The sequence below is a fragment of the Bos indicus genome, chromosome 29 (assembly GCF_029378745.1).
Source record: "Bos indicus isolate NIAB-ARS_2022 breed Sahiwal x Tharparkar chromosome 29, NIAB-ARS_B.indTharparkar_mat_pri_1.0, whole genome shotgun sequence".
In the NCBI taxonomy this organism is placed as follows: Eukaryota; Metazoa; Chordata; class Mammalia; order Artiodactyla; family Bovidae; genus Bos; species Bos indicus.
In genome coordinates, this window is record NC_091788.1 from 19397304 (window position 1) to 19416033 (window position 18730).

Below are 18730 nucleotides of genomic sequence, written 5' to 3' on the forward strand. Positions count from 1 at the left end.
TAAATATAACTATACTACAGGGTTGGAGAAGGCAATGGCACCCCACTCCAGTACTCTTGCCTGGAAAATCCATGGACAGAGGAGCCTGGTAGGCTGCAGTCCATGGGGTCGCTAGGAGTCGGACACGACTGAGCGACTTCACTTTCACTTTTCACTTTCATGCATTGGAGAAGGAAATGGCAACCCACTCCAGTATTCTTGCCAGGAGAATCCCAGGGACGGGGAAGCCTGGTGGGCTGCCCTCTATGGGGTCGCACAGAGTCGGACATGACTGAAGCGACTTAGCAGCAGCAGCATACTACAGGGTGGATCATGATTATTCATGAACCAGACTGTTCCGAGCACTTCTCCTCAAGAAACTGAATTTTAAGAAATTCAGCAGTTGTACCTTGTTAGTCGTATACTGTTTAAATCAGAATATTTATTCCAATCACATTTCCAGTGCAGTCTCTGTGTTCATTTTGATCAGACCACTAGTGCAAGACATTGTGACCTTGCCATTTTGACTGAGAATGCTTTAAATACATTGTTTTAACCAAAACTATATGCCTACAAAGATGTCCTCTGACTTATTTCTGATGTGGGAATTTTAAATGTTTTTAACATTTTTAATTTTGAAAACTAATTTGTTGAGATGAAATTCCCATAAAATTAACCAATTTAAAGTAACAATTCAGTAGAATTTAGTACATTCAGAATGTTGTTCAGCTGTCACCTGTAGGTCCAGTACATTTTAGTATTAGACATTTTTATTTTCCCATTTTTGGTCAGTCTTGCTAGAGGTTTATGAATTGTACTAACCATTTGAAGAAACCAAATTTTAGCTTCATTAGCTATATTCTGTTGCAAATTTTCTTTCCTATTTCATTGACTGCTGTTATCTTTATTTTCTTTTTTTATATTTCCTTTAGGTTTACTTTGCTCTTCTTGTATTAGTTTCTTTAGGTAGAAAATTAGGCGGTTGATTCTAAATTTTCTCTTCTAGAATAAACGTTTAAAGCTATAAATTACCGTACAAGCATTACTTACATTCCACAACATCCAATTTAAAATATTTAAAAAGTGTTTTATTTCCCACTTGACTCATAGATTACTTAGAAATGAATTGCTGGCCTTTTAGAAATGTATTAATGCATCTATCCTTAGTGTTATTTGCTTTTGACTTAAATTCATTGTGTGTGTGTGTGTGTGTGTGTGTGTGTGTGTGTGTGTATGTGTGTGTTAGTCATGCAGTCATGTCTGACTCTTTGTGACCCATGGACTGTAGCCCGCCAGGCTCCTCTGTCCATGGGATTTTCCAGGCAGGAATACTGGAGTGGGTTGCCATTTCCTTCTCCAAATTCATTGTGACCAAAGAACAAGTCTCTATGACTTCAATACTTTAACTGGTCTCCTTGCCTACTAAATCATTTGTCTTGATGAATTTCCCATGTCCACCTAAAAATGATGAGCTCTGTTCATTTCTTGGGTGTGGTATTCTGTAAATATTGGTCAGTTTAATTCGGTTGACAGTCTTTTTAAACATTTTATACTGTATTTTCCCCTTCTTTTTCTAATGCTTTGTTTGTTGCAGATCAAACTCCCACACAGCATAGAACTTACCTACTATGAAGCTTTATTATTAATTTCAAATGTGCAATAATCAAGAGGTTTAGAGAAAGCAAGGAAAGGTCAGTCATTGATTTCAGCTTTGCAGGCTTTTTCCTTTATTGGATTCATACTCTATGGCCTACAGTAATAGATAAGAGCTCCAAGTGAGTTTTTGCAGAGCTGTTTCACTTATAGGGAAGCATTTGCATTACAGAACATCTGCATTTAATATTCCCAAAGAGATATGTAGTTTATGTGACCTTCTCCAGGGAACCATGCCTCATAAATCCACATTCTATAATTACTTACAAAATATATAATAAACATTCAACTAGGAAATCCTTTTTAAAAAATATTCTATGCATAAGGCCTCTCTCACAGTAAATATTATTCTATTTAGAAAAGAAGTAGCTATCATATCGACAAGATTAGACCATTGTCACCTGCCTTCTTACTTCTGTGAGCAGTCTGCCTCACCAGAGAATTAAGGGCTCCAAATGCCTTGTCTGTCAATTATGGAGAGAGGGGTATTGATATCTCTCACTCTGGTTGCTGATTTGTGTTATTTCTCACTTTAGCTCTGTTTATTGTTATGGTTATTATAGTGGTTGTTGGCTTCTTATATTTTAAACATTTAAAAAATACATTTAAATGTAGAATTATTAGATCTTCTTGGTGAATTCACCCTTTCATTATGAAATATCCATGGTCTCTGGTTATAATTCTTGTCTAAATATTGCTTTTATTAATATTGCTACATTTTCTTAGAGTTAGTGTTTGTGTGTTGTTTTTTTTGTCCTTTGTCTTTCAACTGCTTTGCATATTTATGTTTAAAGTGCATCTTTTATAAACAGAATATTGGTTCTTGCTTTTATATTTATGAGGATAATGTCTATTTTTTAATGAGAATCTTTGGTCCATTAATATTTAGTTTACCTGGCATACTTGGGTTTATATTATAATTAGGACCATTTTTTCCTATATATCCTCTCTATTCTTGGTGAGTTGGTTGTTCTTTCCTATGTTTTAATTTTTTAGTTAATTTCTAATTCTTTAGTGTTCTTTTCTGTCTCTCCTATAGGCTTTTACATTTTTGAATTATTTTTTAGTGGTTGCTCTAGGGATTATAATTATCATTATAATCTACTTTAAATTAATATTATTCTATAATATAAAATCAGATCAGATCAGATCAGTCGCTCAGTCGTGTCCGACTCTTTGCGACCCCATGAATCGCAGCACGCCAGGCCTCCCTGTCCATCACCAACTCCCGGAGTTCACTGAGACTCACGTCCATTGAGTCAGTGATGCCATCCAGCCATCTCATCCTCTGTCGTCCCCTTCTACTCCTGCCCCCAATCCCTCCCAGCATCAGAGTCTTTTTTAGTGAGTCAACTCTTCGCATGAGGTGGCCAAAGTACTGGAGTTTCAGCTTTAGCATCTTTCCTTCCAAAGAAATCCCAGGGCTGATCTCCTTTAGGATGGACTGGTTGGATCTCCTTGCAGTCCAAGGGACTGTCCAGAGTCTTTTCCAACACCACAGTTCAAAAGCATCAATTCTTCGGTGCTCAGCCTTCTTCATAGTCCAACTCTCACATCCATACACGACCACAGGAAAAACCATAGCCTTGACTAGACAGACCTTTGTTGGCAAAGTAATGTCTCTGCTTTTGAATATGCTATCTAGGTTGGTCATAACTTTCCTTCCAAGGAGCAAGCATCTTTTATTAAAGCCTTAGGACAACACAGTTCTATTTACTACCTTCTGCCCTTTGTGCTCTTCTGGTTATAATACTTTTGATATAAAACCCAGAGTTGTTATTGTTTAGTCACGCAGTCACGTCCAACTCTTTTTGACTCCATGGACTGCAACATGCCAGGCTTCCCTGTCCTTCGCCATTTCTTGGTGCTTGCTCAAACCCATGTTCATTGAGTTGGTGATGCCATCCAACCATCTTGTCCTCTGTTGTTCCCGTCTCCTCCTGCCTTCAGTCTTTCCCAGCATCAGGGTCTTTTATAATGAATCAGCTCTTCATATCAGGTGGCCAAAGCGCTGGAGTAACAGCTTCAGCATCAATCCTTACAATGAATATTCAGGGTTGATTTCCTTTAAGACTGACTGGTTTGATCTCCTTGCAGTCCAAGGGACCCTCAAGAGTCTTCTCCAACACTACCAGTTCGAAAGTGTCAATTCTTTGGTGCTCTAGCCTTCTGTATGGTCCAACTTTCACATCCATACGTGACTGCTAGAAAAACCAAACCCAGAGTACATTTGTATTGTATTTAAAAAAATAGTCTATAGTGTTTTTTAAACTTTTTATTTTGAAATGATTGCATGTTCAGTTCAGTCGCTCAGCTGTGTCCGACTCTTTGCGACCCCATGAATCGCAGCACGCCAGGCCTCCCTGTCCATCACCAGCTCCCGGAGTTCACTCAAACTCTCGTCCATCAAGTCAGTGATGCCATCCAGCCATCTCATCCTCTGTTGTCCCCTTCTTCTCCTGCCCTCAATCCCGCCCAGCATCAGAGTCTTTTCCAATGAGTCAACTCTTCACATGAGGTGGCCAAAGTACTGGAGTTTCAGCTTTAGCATCATTCCTTCCAAAGAAACCCCAGGGCTGATCTCCTTCAGAATGGACTGGTTGGATCTCCTTGATTGCATGTTAACATGTAGGAAATAATACAAAATGATGATGTGATGATGTGTTACTCCATTGGTAAAACTTGTAATGGTATGATATCGAAACCAAGCTATTGATATTGATAAAACCCACCAATCTTACTCAAATTTTCCAAGTTTTACTTACATTCATTTTATGTGTGTTTTGTATATATAGTTCAGTGCAGTTTTATCATATATATGTTTGCTGATCTTAACAGCATAACCAAGATAGACTGGTTTAATCATCAGAAGTATTACTTTTTCCCTAGCACAATCAATTTAATTAGCATTGCTCATTATGAGAAATGATAAAGTATCAGTCATTATAATTGCAACTGTTGACAATTATTCAAAGTCATTAACATCTCAAGACCTAAGATAATACTGACTTACTGAATTTTAAAGATGTGGAGGTAAGGTAGGGAAAAGTTGCTAGGAATACCTTCAGTTTTGCATAAGCTCAGTAAACATACCCCATGAATGATCATTTCTAGTATTTTGGAGAGGTGAAGAAAGATTCTTAAGATACCACTAGCCTGGCCTCCTTATTAGCCACAGTGCTACAGGAAGTTGCTTCTAAACATGTAAATGTCTGTGTTTCACTCAAACACCCTGAGGATTCCCCCAATGCCTATAGGAAAGAGTTCAATCTCCTTAGCCTTGGATTCAAAGCTCTTAATTTCCAGCTCCAGTTTTTCTTTTTTTTTTTTTTACAAATGTGTGTATGTGTTTTATTTATTTTAATTGGAGGCTAATTACTTTACAATATTGTAGTGGTTTTTGCCATACCTTGACATGAATCAGCCACGGGTGAACATGTGTTCCCCATCCTGAACCCCTCTCCCACCTCCTTCCCCATCCCGTCCCTCAGGGTCATCCCAGTGCACCAGCCCTGAGCACTCTGTCTCATACATCGAACCTCAACTGGAATCACCAGAAGTATTACTACTTTTGTTGCCCTTTGATAACCACACTCCCCTTCCTTCCATCTGCATCTACTCACCTCAAATCCTAACGTCTCTCAATGACTAATCTCTTCTGCACTTCTATAATCCTGTCATTTTAAGAAAGTTATATAGAAGAATCACACAGTATGCAGCCTGTTGTGATTGGCCTTTTTTCCACTCAGTATAATTCCCTTTGACATTCATCCAGATTGTTGCATGCATCTACAGTTTTTTCAGTTTCATTGATGGATAGTGTTCCATTGTATGAATGTACTATTTCTATAATTATTCATCAACTGAAAGATACCTGATTGTTTCTATTTATTATAGATAAAGGTTATGAACATTTGAGTATAGGTTTTCACAAGAACATGATTTTTTAACTAAGAGTCTATAACTCACTCAGATTCCCCATTCTTTAAAAAGTGTCTTCATTGTGTTAAAATACATACAAAACTTACTTTTGCAATGATTTTTAATATAAAATGCTGTGGTTTTAATGTACATTCACTGTGTTATACAACAATCACCACCATCTACCTACCTAACACTTTTCATCTTGTAAACTCAAATTCTCATTAAACAATGAACTTTCATCAATCCCTCATCAGTGTTTCTGTTTGTGATTTTGATTCATGTAAGTGGAATCACATATTTATCTAAGACTAACTTATTTCACTTAGGATGAAGTTCTCAAGGTTCATCCATGTTGAATTCATTCATTACAGAATTTCATTCCTTTTTAAGGCTGAATAATAGTCTATTATGGGGAAACAGTGGAAACAGTATCAGACTTTATTTTTTTGGGCTCCAAAATCACTGCAGATGGTGACTGCAGCCATGAAATTAAAAGATGCTTACTCCTTGGAAGAAAAGTTATGACCAACCTAGATAGCATATTCAAAAGCAGAGACATTACTTTGCCAACAAAGGTCTGTCTAGTCAAGGCTATGGTTTTTCCTGTGGTCATGTATGGATGTGACAGTTGGACTGTGAAGAAGGCTGAGCGCCGAAGAATTGATGCTTTTGAACTGTGGTATTGGAGAAGACTGTTGAGAGTCCCTTAGACTGCAAGGAGATCCAACCGGTCCATTCTGAAGGAGATCAGCCCTGGGATTTCTTTGGAGGGAATGATGCTAAAGCTGAAACTCCAGTACTTTGGCCACCTCATGCGAAGAGTTGACTCATTGGAAAAGACTCTGATGCTGGGAGGGATTCGGGGCAGGAGGAGAAGGGGACAACAGAGGATGAGATGGCTGGATGGCATCTCTGACTCGATGGACGTGAGTCTGAGTGAACTCCGGGAGTTGGTGATGGACAGGGAGGCCTGGCGTGCTGCGATTCATGGGGTCGCAAAGAGTCGGACATGACTGAGCGACTGAACTGAACTGAACTGAATAGTCTATTATATGTATGTACCACAGTTTTCTCATCCATTCATTAGCTGATGGACATTTGGGTTGCTTGAACATCTTAGCTCTTGTGAATGACGCAGCTTGGACATGGGTATATGAATAGCCCTTCAAGACCCTGCTTTCAATTCTTTCGGGTATTTACCAGAAGGTAGAATTGCTGGATTGTATGCATTATTTTTTTAATTTTTTGAGTAAACACCATACTGTTTTCCACAGTGGCTATAAAAACAAGACACAAATGTTCCAAGTTTTCCATGTTAACACATCCTTATTAATTTCTGTTTTTTTGATGTAGCCATCCTAATGGTTTGGTATTTGTTATTCTTGGAATGTTTGATGAAATTCACCAGTGTAGTTATTGGGTTCATGAATTTTCTTTGTTTGGAGAGTTTTGGTTAATGATTCAATTTCTTACCCATTGTAGGTCTATTTGCGTTTTCTTATTCTTTACTGATTTCTTTTCTGATTCAGTCTTGGTAGGTTTTATGTTTCTAGGAATTTGTCCATTTCATTGAGTTTATCTAGTTTGTTGGGATATGATTCCTTATAGTACTGTCTTATAACCCTCATATTTCTGTTAAATTGGTGGTAATTTTCCCACTTTAATTTCTGACTTCAGTAATTTGAGTCTTTTCTCTTTTTCATGTTTGTATATCATGTTAAAAGCTTATCAGTTTTGTTGATATATTCAGAGAATTACCTTGGGTTTCACTGATTTTTCTCTGTTGATTTTCTGTTCTTCATTTTGTTTATTTCTGTTTTGATCTTTATTATTTTATTCCTTTTGCTTTTTCCATTTTCTTAAGTTTTAAAGTTAGGTTGTTGATTTGAGATCTTTCTTTTTTTTTTAAATGTTCACATTTAGATATACATTTCCCCCCATGCACTACTTTTGCTACATCCCAAGGATTTTGTTTTTATTTTAATCACATATCCAAATATTTTATAGTTTGCCTAGTGATTACTTTTTTGATCCACTGGTTGCTTGAAAGTGTATTAAGTTCCACAAATATGTAAATTTTCATTTTTGTTTTGTTATTGACTTCTAACTTTGTCCTGTTACCTATCTTTTAAAGCCTATTGAGATTTTGTGGCCAAATATCTGGTCTGTCCTGAAAATGTCCCATGTGTACTTGAGAAGTTTGTGCATCCTATTGTTGGGCAGAGCATTTTGCATATGTCTGTTAGGTACAGTTAGTTTCTTGTATTGATTGAGTCCTCTGTTTCCCTATTTATATTCTGTCTGGTTGTTCTGTCTGTTAATAAGAGTGGGGTATTAAAATCTCCAACTATTATAATACAGTTTCAATTCTGTCAGTGTTTGCTTTATAAATTTTGCTTGTCTGTATTATGTACATAAATGTTTATAATTATTATGTTTTCTTGCTGTATTGAAACTTTTATTAATGTTCAAAAAATACAAAAAAAGAAAAAATGGTAAATCTGTACAATGTAACATTACTCAGCCATAAAAAGGTACAAAATTGGGTTGTTTGTAGATATGTGGATGGTCCTAGAGTCTGTCATACAGAGTGAAATAAGTCAGAAAGAGAAAAACAAATATCACATATCAATGCATATATATGGAATCCAGAAAAAAGGCAGAGATGAACCTATTTACAAGGCAGGAATAGAGATGCAGACATAGAAAACAGACATGTGGACACTAAGCGGGGGAAAAGATGGGAATGCGAGGGTGGGATGAACTGGAAGGTTAGGATTGACATATATATATATATATATATACTACCATGGAAAAAATAGGTAGTGGGAACCTGCTGCATAGAACAGGGAGCTCATGTGTATGCTCAGTGATGACCTAGATGGGTGGGTGTGTGGGGTAAGAGGAAGGTCTAAGAGAGAGGAAATATATGTATGCCAGTAGTTGATTCACTTTGTTGTACAGCAGATCTAAAATTGAATCTCTTGTAAACATCATGAAATGTGGTTTTATGCATTCTGCCAATCTCTGTTTGATTGGAGAGTTTAATCCATTTCCATTTAAAGTAATTACTGATAAGAGGGGCTGTTGTCATGTTACTTCTGTCATGTCTGTAAATATTTATTTTCTTTCTGTCATCTGTTTGTTATTTTTATATACTTTATAATCTTTTACCCCCTATTTCCTGCCTCACTGTTTTCTTTTGTGTTTAGTTATTTTTGTAGTGAAATATTTAAATCCTTTTCTCATTTCATTTTTTATATAAGAAAATGAAGTTGCTCAGTCATGTCTGACTCTTTGCAACTCCATGGACTGTAGACTACCAGGTTCCTCCTGGTATGGGATTTTCCAGGCAAGAGTACTGGAGTGAGTTTCCATTTTCTTCCCCAGGGGATCTTCCTGACTCAGGGATCAAACCTGGGTCTCCAGCATTGCAGGCAGACGCTTTACCCTCTGAGCCACCAGGAAAGCCCTCAGTCTTTTTTTATATATTCAGTTCAGTTCAGTTCAGTCGCTCAGTCATGTCCGACTCTTTGCGACCCCATGAATCGCAACATGCCAGGCCTCCCTGTCCATCACCAACTCCCGGAGTTCACTCAAACTCATGTCCATTGAGTCGGTGATGCCATCCAGCCATCTCATCCTCTGTCGTCCCCTTCTCCTCCTGCCCCCAATCCCTCCCAGAATCAGAGTCTTTTCCAGTGAGTCAACTCTTCGCATGAGGTGGCCAAAGTACTGGAGCTTCAGCTTTAGCATCATTCCTTCCAAAGAAATCCCAGGGCTGATCTCCTTCAGAATGGACTGGCTGGATCTCCTTGCAGTCCAAGGGACTGTCCAGAGTCTTTTCCAACACCACAGTTCCAAAGCATCAATTCTTCGGCGCTCAGCCTTCTTTACAATCCAAATGTCACATCCATACATGACCACAGGAAAAACCATAGCCTTGACTAGACAGACCTTTGTTGGCAAAGTAATGTCTCTGCTTTTGAATATGCTGTCTAGGTTGGTCATAACTTTCCTTCCAAGGAGTAAGCGTCTTTTAATTTCATGGCTGCAGTCACCATCTGCAATCATTTTGGAGCCCCCCAAAAATAAAGTCTGACACTGTTTCCACTGTTTTCCCATCTATTTCCCATGAAGTGATGGGACCAGATGCCATGATCTTTGTTTTCTGAATGTTGAGCTTTAAGCCAACTTTTTCACTCTCCTCTTTCACTTTCATCAAGAGGCTCTTTAGTTCCTCTTCACTTTCTGCCATAAGGGTAGTGTCATCTGCATATCTGAGGTTATTGATATTTCTCCAGGCAATCTTGATTCCAGCTTGTGTTTCTTCCAGTCCAGCGTTTCTCATGATGTACTCTTCATATAAGTTAAATAAACAGGGTGACAATATACAGCCTTGACGTACTCCTTTTCCTATTTGGAGCCAGTCTGTTGTTCCATGTCCAGTTCTAACTGTTGCTTCCTGACCTGTATACAGATTTCTCAGAGGCAGGTCAGGTGGTCTGGTATTCCCATCTCTTTCAGAATTTTCCACAGTTTATTGTGATCCACATAGTCAAAGGCTTTGGCATAGTCAATAAAGCAGAAATAGATGTTTTTTTGGAACTCTCTTGCTTTTTCCATTATCCAGCAGATGTTGGCAATTTCCATACCTAATCTTCCTATGTTTTCCATGGGAATTGCAGTTACTATGTAACATTATGATACTGTGATTGAATTTATACCATCTAAAATTCAATGATATGCAATAGCTCTTCTCCTTCACAGGTCCAGTCCTACCCATTTTGCTTGTTGATGTCAGAAAACTTCATCTTTTTTCATTGTGTGCCCCTAAATATAAATAATAATACTTCTAAATGTAGTAGTTTCTCAAATGATATTGAAAACAACATGTGGAGTGATAACCAGAGTTACAAAAACACTAGCTTTTAGACTAATGATTGTTTTTTTCCCTTTAAGTGTTTCAGTCTTAAATTATGTGAAAAATAAAGACATATTTAAGTCATATTTACAGGCCATTTTTACAGTAATGCTAGATTTTAAGTTTGCCCATGTATTTACTTTTACTGAAATCCTTATGTTACCATACAGCATTGATTTACTATCTAATGACTTTATTTTACCTTGGCAGAATCCCTTGAATTTTTCTTACAGGGTCAGTCTAGTGGCCATGAATTCCCTCAGCTTTCATTTGGGAATGTCTAAATTTCCACCTCTTACTGAGTCCAAGCTCATACTTCTCGGTCCACAACAAGCCAGTAAATTGAGATGGTTTGTTGGGGCAAGTATTAATAACTTTGTTCAGAAAACTGGCAGACTGAGAAGATGTCTAGTATCTCACAGAAACATCTCACCAACTTAGAAATTAGACTTCATTTACACTACAAGTGGAGGGGTTGTGGTTGGTTGGTGCAAACTTCTTGGTGTATGAATCCTCTGTTCTTGCAGGTGTCCATGCAGTTCAGATCATGATTTCCTTGTGGGTGGGGTAAAGAGCTCTGTCTCTTTTTTGGAGGGGGCATTTCATGAATGCCATCTATAATCTTAAAGCATGTTCTGGTAGGATTCTGATCTCAAGCTGTTCTGGCAAAAAAGTTATTTGAGCATTTCATATACAAAGGAAATCTCAACTCAAAAGGATTGGTTACTCTGACATATATAAGAAGCTGTGTTTCAGGATGAGGTCCCTTAGTTGGCATTCTGGAGTTTGTAAAGAAGGAATGATTTTGTACTTTTTTAGAGACTTTTGTGACTGAGATGGATCGAGATGCTTTCTGTGCCACCCTGGTGTTTACCATAAAGTATGTTGCACCCTTGTCCATCAGAAAGTCAATCAGATCATTCCCCACTGTCGGTTTTACCTTGGGCTCCTGTGGGGAAATTGTAATTGGGTGCCTCAAGTCCAAGAGAGAATCTGAGCCTCTTCATTCATCATCATCTCTTTCTGCCACATGAAAGGTTCTTTTTTTTTGTTGTTTTGTTTTTTTATTTTATTATTTTTTTTATTTTTAAACTTTACAAAATTGTATTAGTTTTGCCAAATATCAAAATGAATCTGCCACATGAAATGTTCTTATATTTCTTTGTTTTGTTTTTAGTGCTTTAGCCCAGGGCAATCATTTTTTGCACTGTCCTTCCTCCTTACAGTAAGTGTATTGTTCTTCCCTCAGTGGTGGCTTACCTCTATTCAGGTTACTTGTCTTCTGGGAATCAAATGCTGCTGCCAGAAAAGTGGCATTCTGTTTGCATCTTCTTATTTCTGTTATTGTTTCCTGTTGTTGAATACTTTAAAAGCAGCATCTACCAACTGAGAAGGGTTCATTCCAAATGCATCATCTCATGTCTGCAGTTTTCTCATATTTTACATTTCTAGCACTTTTAGAGACCCCAGGACCTGCCGTGGGCTTGATAAATTCATTGAAAAAATTCAAAGGAGTCTTTGTTTGTTTTTTACTGAATTAAAAATAATTTATTAAAACCAGCCTGCTGGCTGTTTGCATTTAGGCCCTCACAGGATAATGCAAAGGGGAAATTGGCTTGAGCAGGGAGTGGCTCCTGGTCCAAACTTGCTGTCCTAACAGGTCTAAGATGGCAATACCAGACTAAGATGGCAATACCAGGTCTCTGTGCTCCGGGACCTAATACAGGATTTTCTAATTGATAAGGTGTGGGAGCCAGTTCGTACATTTCCTGCCCAGCGTTGGGAACTGGCTCTGGTTGTATAGGAAAGTAATGAAATAATAAGACAGATATATTCACATAGCAGCCAGAGTGGCTGGCACAGGTGGCTCAGGCAGGGGTGAAGGTTTTAAACAACATATCCTCACTCTAGTTCCCTTTCTTCTTTAATTTTCCCTGATGTAATAGCACAAATATTTGCACATAGGGCATTTCATCATTCTTCTCCATAGTCTTTAGAGAATAGCTCTAATTGCAGAGTTGTATAGTCTTTTTGAGTGTTTTACTATAAAATAAAAAATAGCAATTGATCTTCTCTTAACCATTTTGCTTTGGCATAAACCTATCAGCTGAATTCTGGGCTGAGACTTTCAGTTTTAAGAACAAAGTGGGAATTTTCTCTTCTCCATGGGAATGTCCCACTCTCAGACACAAACAGACAATTTGTGTGTGTGTGTGTGTGTTCCTTTCTTCCATTTGACATCAGTAAAAGTTTTAAATATCACAGACTGATTTGACTGTAAGTGAAGAAATGGTTCCAAAACAAAGTGAAACAAAAACTCAAAGACAAACAGAGAATTCTAAATAAACCCTTAAGTTTAGTCTTGGGGTTTTACATATACCAGTGACACAGGCTGGAGAAGTGAAAGGCAGCCCACTCCAGCATTCTTGCCTGGAGAATTCCATGGACACAGGAGCCTGGTGGGCTACAGTTCATGGTGTTGCAAAGAGTTGGATAAAACTGAATGACTTTGACTTTCAATGACATAGGAGACCACAGATGATGCAATTAACAAGCAAATGTGGCAGTACATGGTACACAGGGTCTCAAGATAACCAGATAAATCCCATTGGAGTTCCAGACAGGTACTGTGAGCACACATTGTTACAATAGAATATTCTTTTTTTCTTAGTCATGGGTTTGTAGCTGTAATCAGACCACTCCCCAGAGGACTTTCTTTAGCAATAGTGGTTTTAAAGACAGAAATATAAGACAAACAAACAAATGGCACATATAGATGCTTTCATTCAAAGAAACAGATAAACCAGTTCAAAAATTGGATAAAAATCAGCAACTGTTTCCTCTCTCCAACAGGGTACCCTACTCAAATAAAAAAAAATGGACTTATTCCTGAGAAGAAAAGCCCCAAACAGAGAGGAATAAAGTTTTTGGTTTATACACAGCAATGACTTACCTGTTGACTTCCAGATACCAAGTGCTTATTCCAACTGCCAAGTGCTGTGATAGCTGGGGCCACTTTGGGGGAATTTTATAGGAAGATCTTCAGCATATGTGGTCCCACCAATTGCTAGGGCCTTATCCAATAATTTCTAAGTTGGGGATAGCTGGCCATGAGCAGCAGGGACCCTCTATAAATTCACCAAAATTTGTTACCTAAATCCAAGCTCATACTGTTTGCTACATGACAGTTGCTGGGTCAAGGAGTAGCAATTTTATTTGGAAAGCCAGCAGACTGAGAATATGGTGAATGAGTGTCCCAAAGCACCATCTTATCCAAGTTAGAATTTGGTCTTTTTATGTTCTAAAAGGAGAGAAGATGTGGTTGGTTGTTGGAACTTCTTGGTATCCTTTGTTGTTACACCTGTCCATGTAGGTCACATCTCAATGTTCCTGAGGACCTCCAACAAGATAAGTGCTATTCTGTGTTCCACAATCTCCATGTAAATGGAAAAGTGTTACACTTGAATAAGTCATAGCCTTGAGAATGAACTGTGCTATATATATATCAGGTCATAGGCAACATTCTTACCTTGTCACCAGAGCAATAGAGCATGCAATTTAACTTGCATATTAGAATAAACAGATCTAATATGGAGTCAGATTTGTTTTTTCCTATAACACTCCTTATTTTTAAAAGACAGGCTTTGCTGGATATAAGCATCTTGGTTGACAGGTTTTTCTTTTAACACTTAGACTATGTGGATCCACTACCTTCTGTCTTCCAAAATTTCTGATGAGAAATCTGCTCAGGATGTTATTGAGGATCCTTGTATGTAACAAGGTGCTTTCAAGAGTCTTTTCTTTGCCTTTGGCTTTTGAAAGTTTGATTATAATATGCCATAGGGCAGATCTCTTTGAGTTCATCTTAGTGTACCCTAGATACACCTAGATTGAAATGTTTCATCAGAGCACAGATCTCCAATAATTGGAAGATAGTGACCTTTTGGCCCATCTTGGCTTCCGTAAGCTGTGTGCAGGCTGCTCCAGGAACATGGGCACAGCTGCCTGTGATAGGGCTGAGAATGCAGAGTGGATAATTGAGACTGTGCTAATTACTGAAATTGACCAAAGTTAACCATAACTTATAAAACTTCCCTGGAAGTTGCAAGACTTCAATAAACTCCATAGAGCCAAACCAGTTACATTTGGTAGATTTTGCCAGTGCAATTATTGTTTAGATGGGGGCAAGTTCCTGGTGTTTCTTTTTCTGCCATCTTCCCAGAATTGCCTGCTGTGAATATAAGTTGTTACCTCTGTGGGATAAATGCCCAAGAATGCAATTCCTGGGGTATGATAGTTTGACAAGTTTTATAAGGAACTTTATAAGTTTTATATAGTTTATGAGAAACTGCCAAACATGTTCAGAGGGCCTATACCATTTTATGTTCCCACCAGCAATGTATGATGATGATCCAGAGGTTCTCCATCCTTGCTAGTTTAGGGCATTGTGATTTATTTTTAAATGTAGTCATTGTGTTATGTGTGTAGTGGTATCTCATTGTGGTTTTAATTTTCATTCCCTGGTGAGTAATGATATTGAACATCTTCTCATGTGCTAAGTTGCCATGGTCTATCCTCTTCAGAGAAATGTCTTATCATACCATTTTTAACTGAACTGCTTGATTTTTTATTGTTAAATTTTGAGAGGTCTTTGTGTGAGTATAGTTCTTTGTTGGATATTTGGTTTGCAAATATTTTGTCCCAATCTGTTTCAGGAGTGTACCATCTCCTTAACAGTCTTCCACAAAGCAAAAGTTTTAACATTTTGATTAGGCTTACCTTTTCAATTTTCTCTTTTATGGATGGTTTGAGTCATGCTTTTAATGTCAAGTCTAAGAGCTCGTTGTCTAACTCTTAGATCTCAAAGATTTCTGTTTTTTTTTTTCCCAAAAGTTTTATGGTTTTACATTGTGTACTTAACTCTGTGATCCATCTTTAGTCAATTTTTATATGAATTATGTGGTGTGGGTCAAAGTTTTTTGTTTGTTTGTTTGTTTTGCCTTTGCCTATACAATTGCTCTAGTACCATTTGTTGAAAAAAAAACCTTTTATTTCATTGATTTAATTTTGCGCCTTTAACAATGATCATTTTGACATGTTTGTGTGGGTCTGTTTATGACTTTTAAATTGTTGTTCAGTTGCTCAGTTGTGTCCAACTCTTTGTGATTTTAAATTATGTTCCATTAATCTCTATTTCTTTTCTAAGGCCACAGTATTTTGATTACTGTAGCTAAATAGCCTTAATATTGGGTAGAGTGATTCTTTCTCACTTTATTCTTTTTTAGTATCATTTTAGTTACTTTTGGGCTGTGCCTTACTATATGCATTTCAGAATCAGCTGGGCTAATTGTCCAAAAATCCTTTCTGGTATTTTCATAGGAATTGCATTAAGCTTGCAGATCACTGTGAGAATTGACATCTTTACAATGTTGAGTCTTCTGATTTATAAACACATATGTCTCTTCACTTTTTAAATCATCTTTGATGATTTTCATCAGTTCTTTGTAGTTTATGGCTTACAGGTTTTGCTAAGTTAGTACCTAAGTATTTACTTTTCTTTGGAGTAATTGTTTATTGTATTGTTTCAATTTCTATATAGAAATGGAATGGTTTTTTGTATTGGTTTCAAAAAGTTTTGAAAAGTGGGTTTTTATTACTATTTCCTTATTTATATTAAAAAATCTTTTAGGTGATCTGTAGAATTGTCTTAGATATAATTCTAACATACTAGGTAACTAATTGCAAGCACTCCTGCAAATGTAGTAGTATGATTTTTTATCTTACAATTTATACACTGAGCCTAAGAACCTGCCAAGCTAGTATATGACAAAACTGCACTCACACCAGGCTTCTACAGAGCTGTTTCCAATATACTGTGCCATCTCAGGGTTAAAACAAAAAGTTTTGAAGGGATTTATATGGTATATTTTGTGAGAAGTTTTCTCTGAAGATGACAACTTAATTAGAATTACTAGATGGTCTTCTACTTATTTTCTTTACATATCTATAGATACTGTGTGCATATCTGACATTTAGTGCACAGGGAAATTTGGGTTCCATTTCTCTCAGTGCTTTTGAAAATTCTTTAAAAAGTTCCCAGAGGGATGGTATGGGGAGGGAGGTGGGAGGGGGGGTTCAGGATTGGGAACATGTGTACACCCATGGTGGATTCATGTTGATGTATGGCAAAACCAATACAATATTGTAAAGTAATTAGCCTCTAATTAAAATAAATAAATTTAAATAAAAAAATTGAAATGTAAGTATTTACCAGATAGGTATTCATTTATTTATTCATTCAGTTAACTATTTATGAAGCAGGTACTGAATATATGGAAATGAATAAGACAGAATCTCTGCTTTAATATGCTTACAGTCAAGTAAAGAAGACTGATAGGAAAGCAGGTAGAGTAGAGAGTGGTAGATTCTCTGAAGGAAGTAAATATATTTGCTTCACAGTAGTATGTGGAGCTCACTCATCCCAGCTCACTGGAGCCAAAGAGGTTTGCAAACCTGTTTTAACAGTGGTGGTTGAAATTGGGCTAAGGCTTCCCAGCTGGTACTAGTGGTAAAAATCCAGCCTACTAGTGCAGGAGACGTAAGAGGTGCGGGTTCAATCCCTGGGTTGGGAAGATCTCTTGGAGGAGGGCATGGAAACTTCATTATTCTTGCCTGGAGAATCCCATGGACAGAGGAGCCTGGTGGGCTCCAGTCCGTAGGGTCGCAAAGAGTCAGACACAACTGAAGTGACTTAGCATGCACTCATACATAGGAATATTTATACCATGGAAATTGGCTAATTCTAGTAGGGCTTTCCTTCCTCCCCTTTTTTCCTCCATCTTTTCTTCACTCTGTAGCCCACTTCCTTCCTTCCTTCCTCTTTTCTTCCTTTCTTTCTTTTCCCCTTAGGACATGCATACTACCGTTGATTGAGGAGGAAAGGTATTAAATGCAGTCACTGTAACATGAGCTCATTCTACGTGTCATGTCATAAGTTGTCCCATGCCCAACTAATTCTGGTGGTTTAAGCTGCAGTCTTTCACAAATATTGTGGCTGTTTACCTTTTAGATGATAAAAATAAGACTAAATCTAAATCTCCCATGGGTTCCTTTTCTTCCCAGAGAATATAAAGCAGCTAACATCAGCATCAACTTATACATCGTCAATGAACCTTGGCTGTTCTCATTGGTCTGGTGCCACAGTATTCACTCCGTGACCACAGACAACATTGAAGTCCTGAATGAGATGAATCACCCTTACTACTTCATGGTGAGCTGGTTGTTCAGATTATTCTTCCTAGATTGATACAATAGGAGTCTCTCTCCCCCACCTTACCCCTACATTGCCCACTGTGCAGTCCCCAGGGCAGCTACTTAAGAGCAGAAACAATATGTGACATTGGAGATAAGGCATTGTTCCTTCTCTCACCCAGATCCTTCTGTTATTCTCAGGGAGAAATTACTGTTGGTATAAATAATTGGCTGTTTATTGAATCCCCACAATGTACCTTTCTTGGATTCTGTAATTCAACCCTCTGAGCTAGCCACTAGGAGTAATGCACGGGAATCTGAAGTTTGAAGCTTCACATGATGCAGGATTCACAATGTCTGACTCCAGTGTGTTGATACTGCATCCCCACCTGCAGGCAGAGCAACAGTGACAGTGGCCTGAGGTGTGGGAATTCAAGTATACTTGAATTCCAAAGTGAGAACTCTGGGTTCTGACCAAAATGCTTTTGAGAAGTGTGAGTGTCCATCACCTAGCTTGATTTCCCCTTCTGTCCTGCTTCTGCTTATGATCAGAGGCATGGGGACCCAAACACCTGAGTTACACTTCTAGCTGAATCCCATCACTTATTATCTATGAAGGGAACCTCAGCTAACCAATTACTGCTAACCTCAGCTAACCAATACTGCTACAGAGCCCATTTTTCTTATCAGTGTGTAAATAGGATGACTGCATCAGACACAATAGGCAACAACCGAAAACAGTTTAATTTCTCTTTTCTGACTTTTTAAACTGCTCTATGAGCTAGGCTTTTCCTTACCCTGAATGAGATTTCTCTCAGATCCCATAGTTTTTCTAGTCATTCTTAGATAATCTTTCAACTGTTTAGTCACCAAAAAGCCTCAATTCAGGATCAAAATGTGTAGTTCAGAATAATAACTCAAACTCTAAACTGCCTTGAAAATTAAAGCTTTAGGTAGAGAAACCTAAATGAGAAGACTGAATATTTTTGGTTGCCTTCT

The 18730-nt window shown here is 37.8% G+C and overlaps 1 protein-coding gene across 3 annotated transcripts in view; it reads left to right on the forward strand.

Moving 5' to 3' along the window:
• LOC109554007 (glycerophosphodiester phosphodiesterase domain-containing protein 4-like) overlaps positions 1 to 18730 on the forward strand; it is a 135921-nt gene that overhangs the window by 91124 nt on the left and 26067 nt on the right. For all 3 annotated transcript variants that reach the window (XM_070783358.1, XM_070783359.1, XM_070783360.1), the window contains one exon: positions 17603 to 17750. In XM_070783358.1, coding sequence (XP_070639459.1) covers positions 17603 to 17750 — 148 coding nt within the window. The remainder of the gene's footprint in view (positions 1 to 17602; positions 17751 to 18730) is intronic.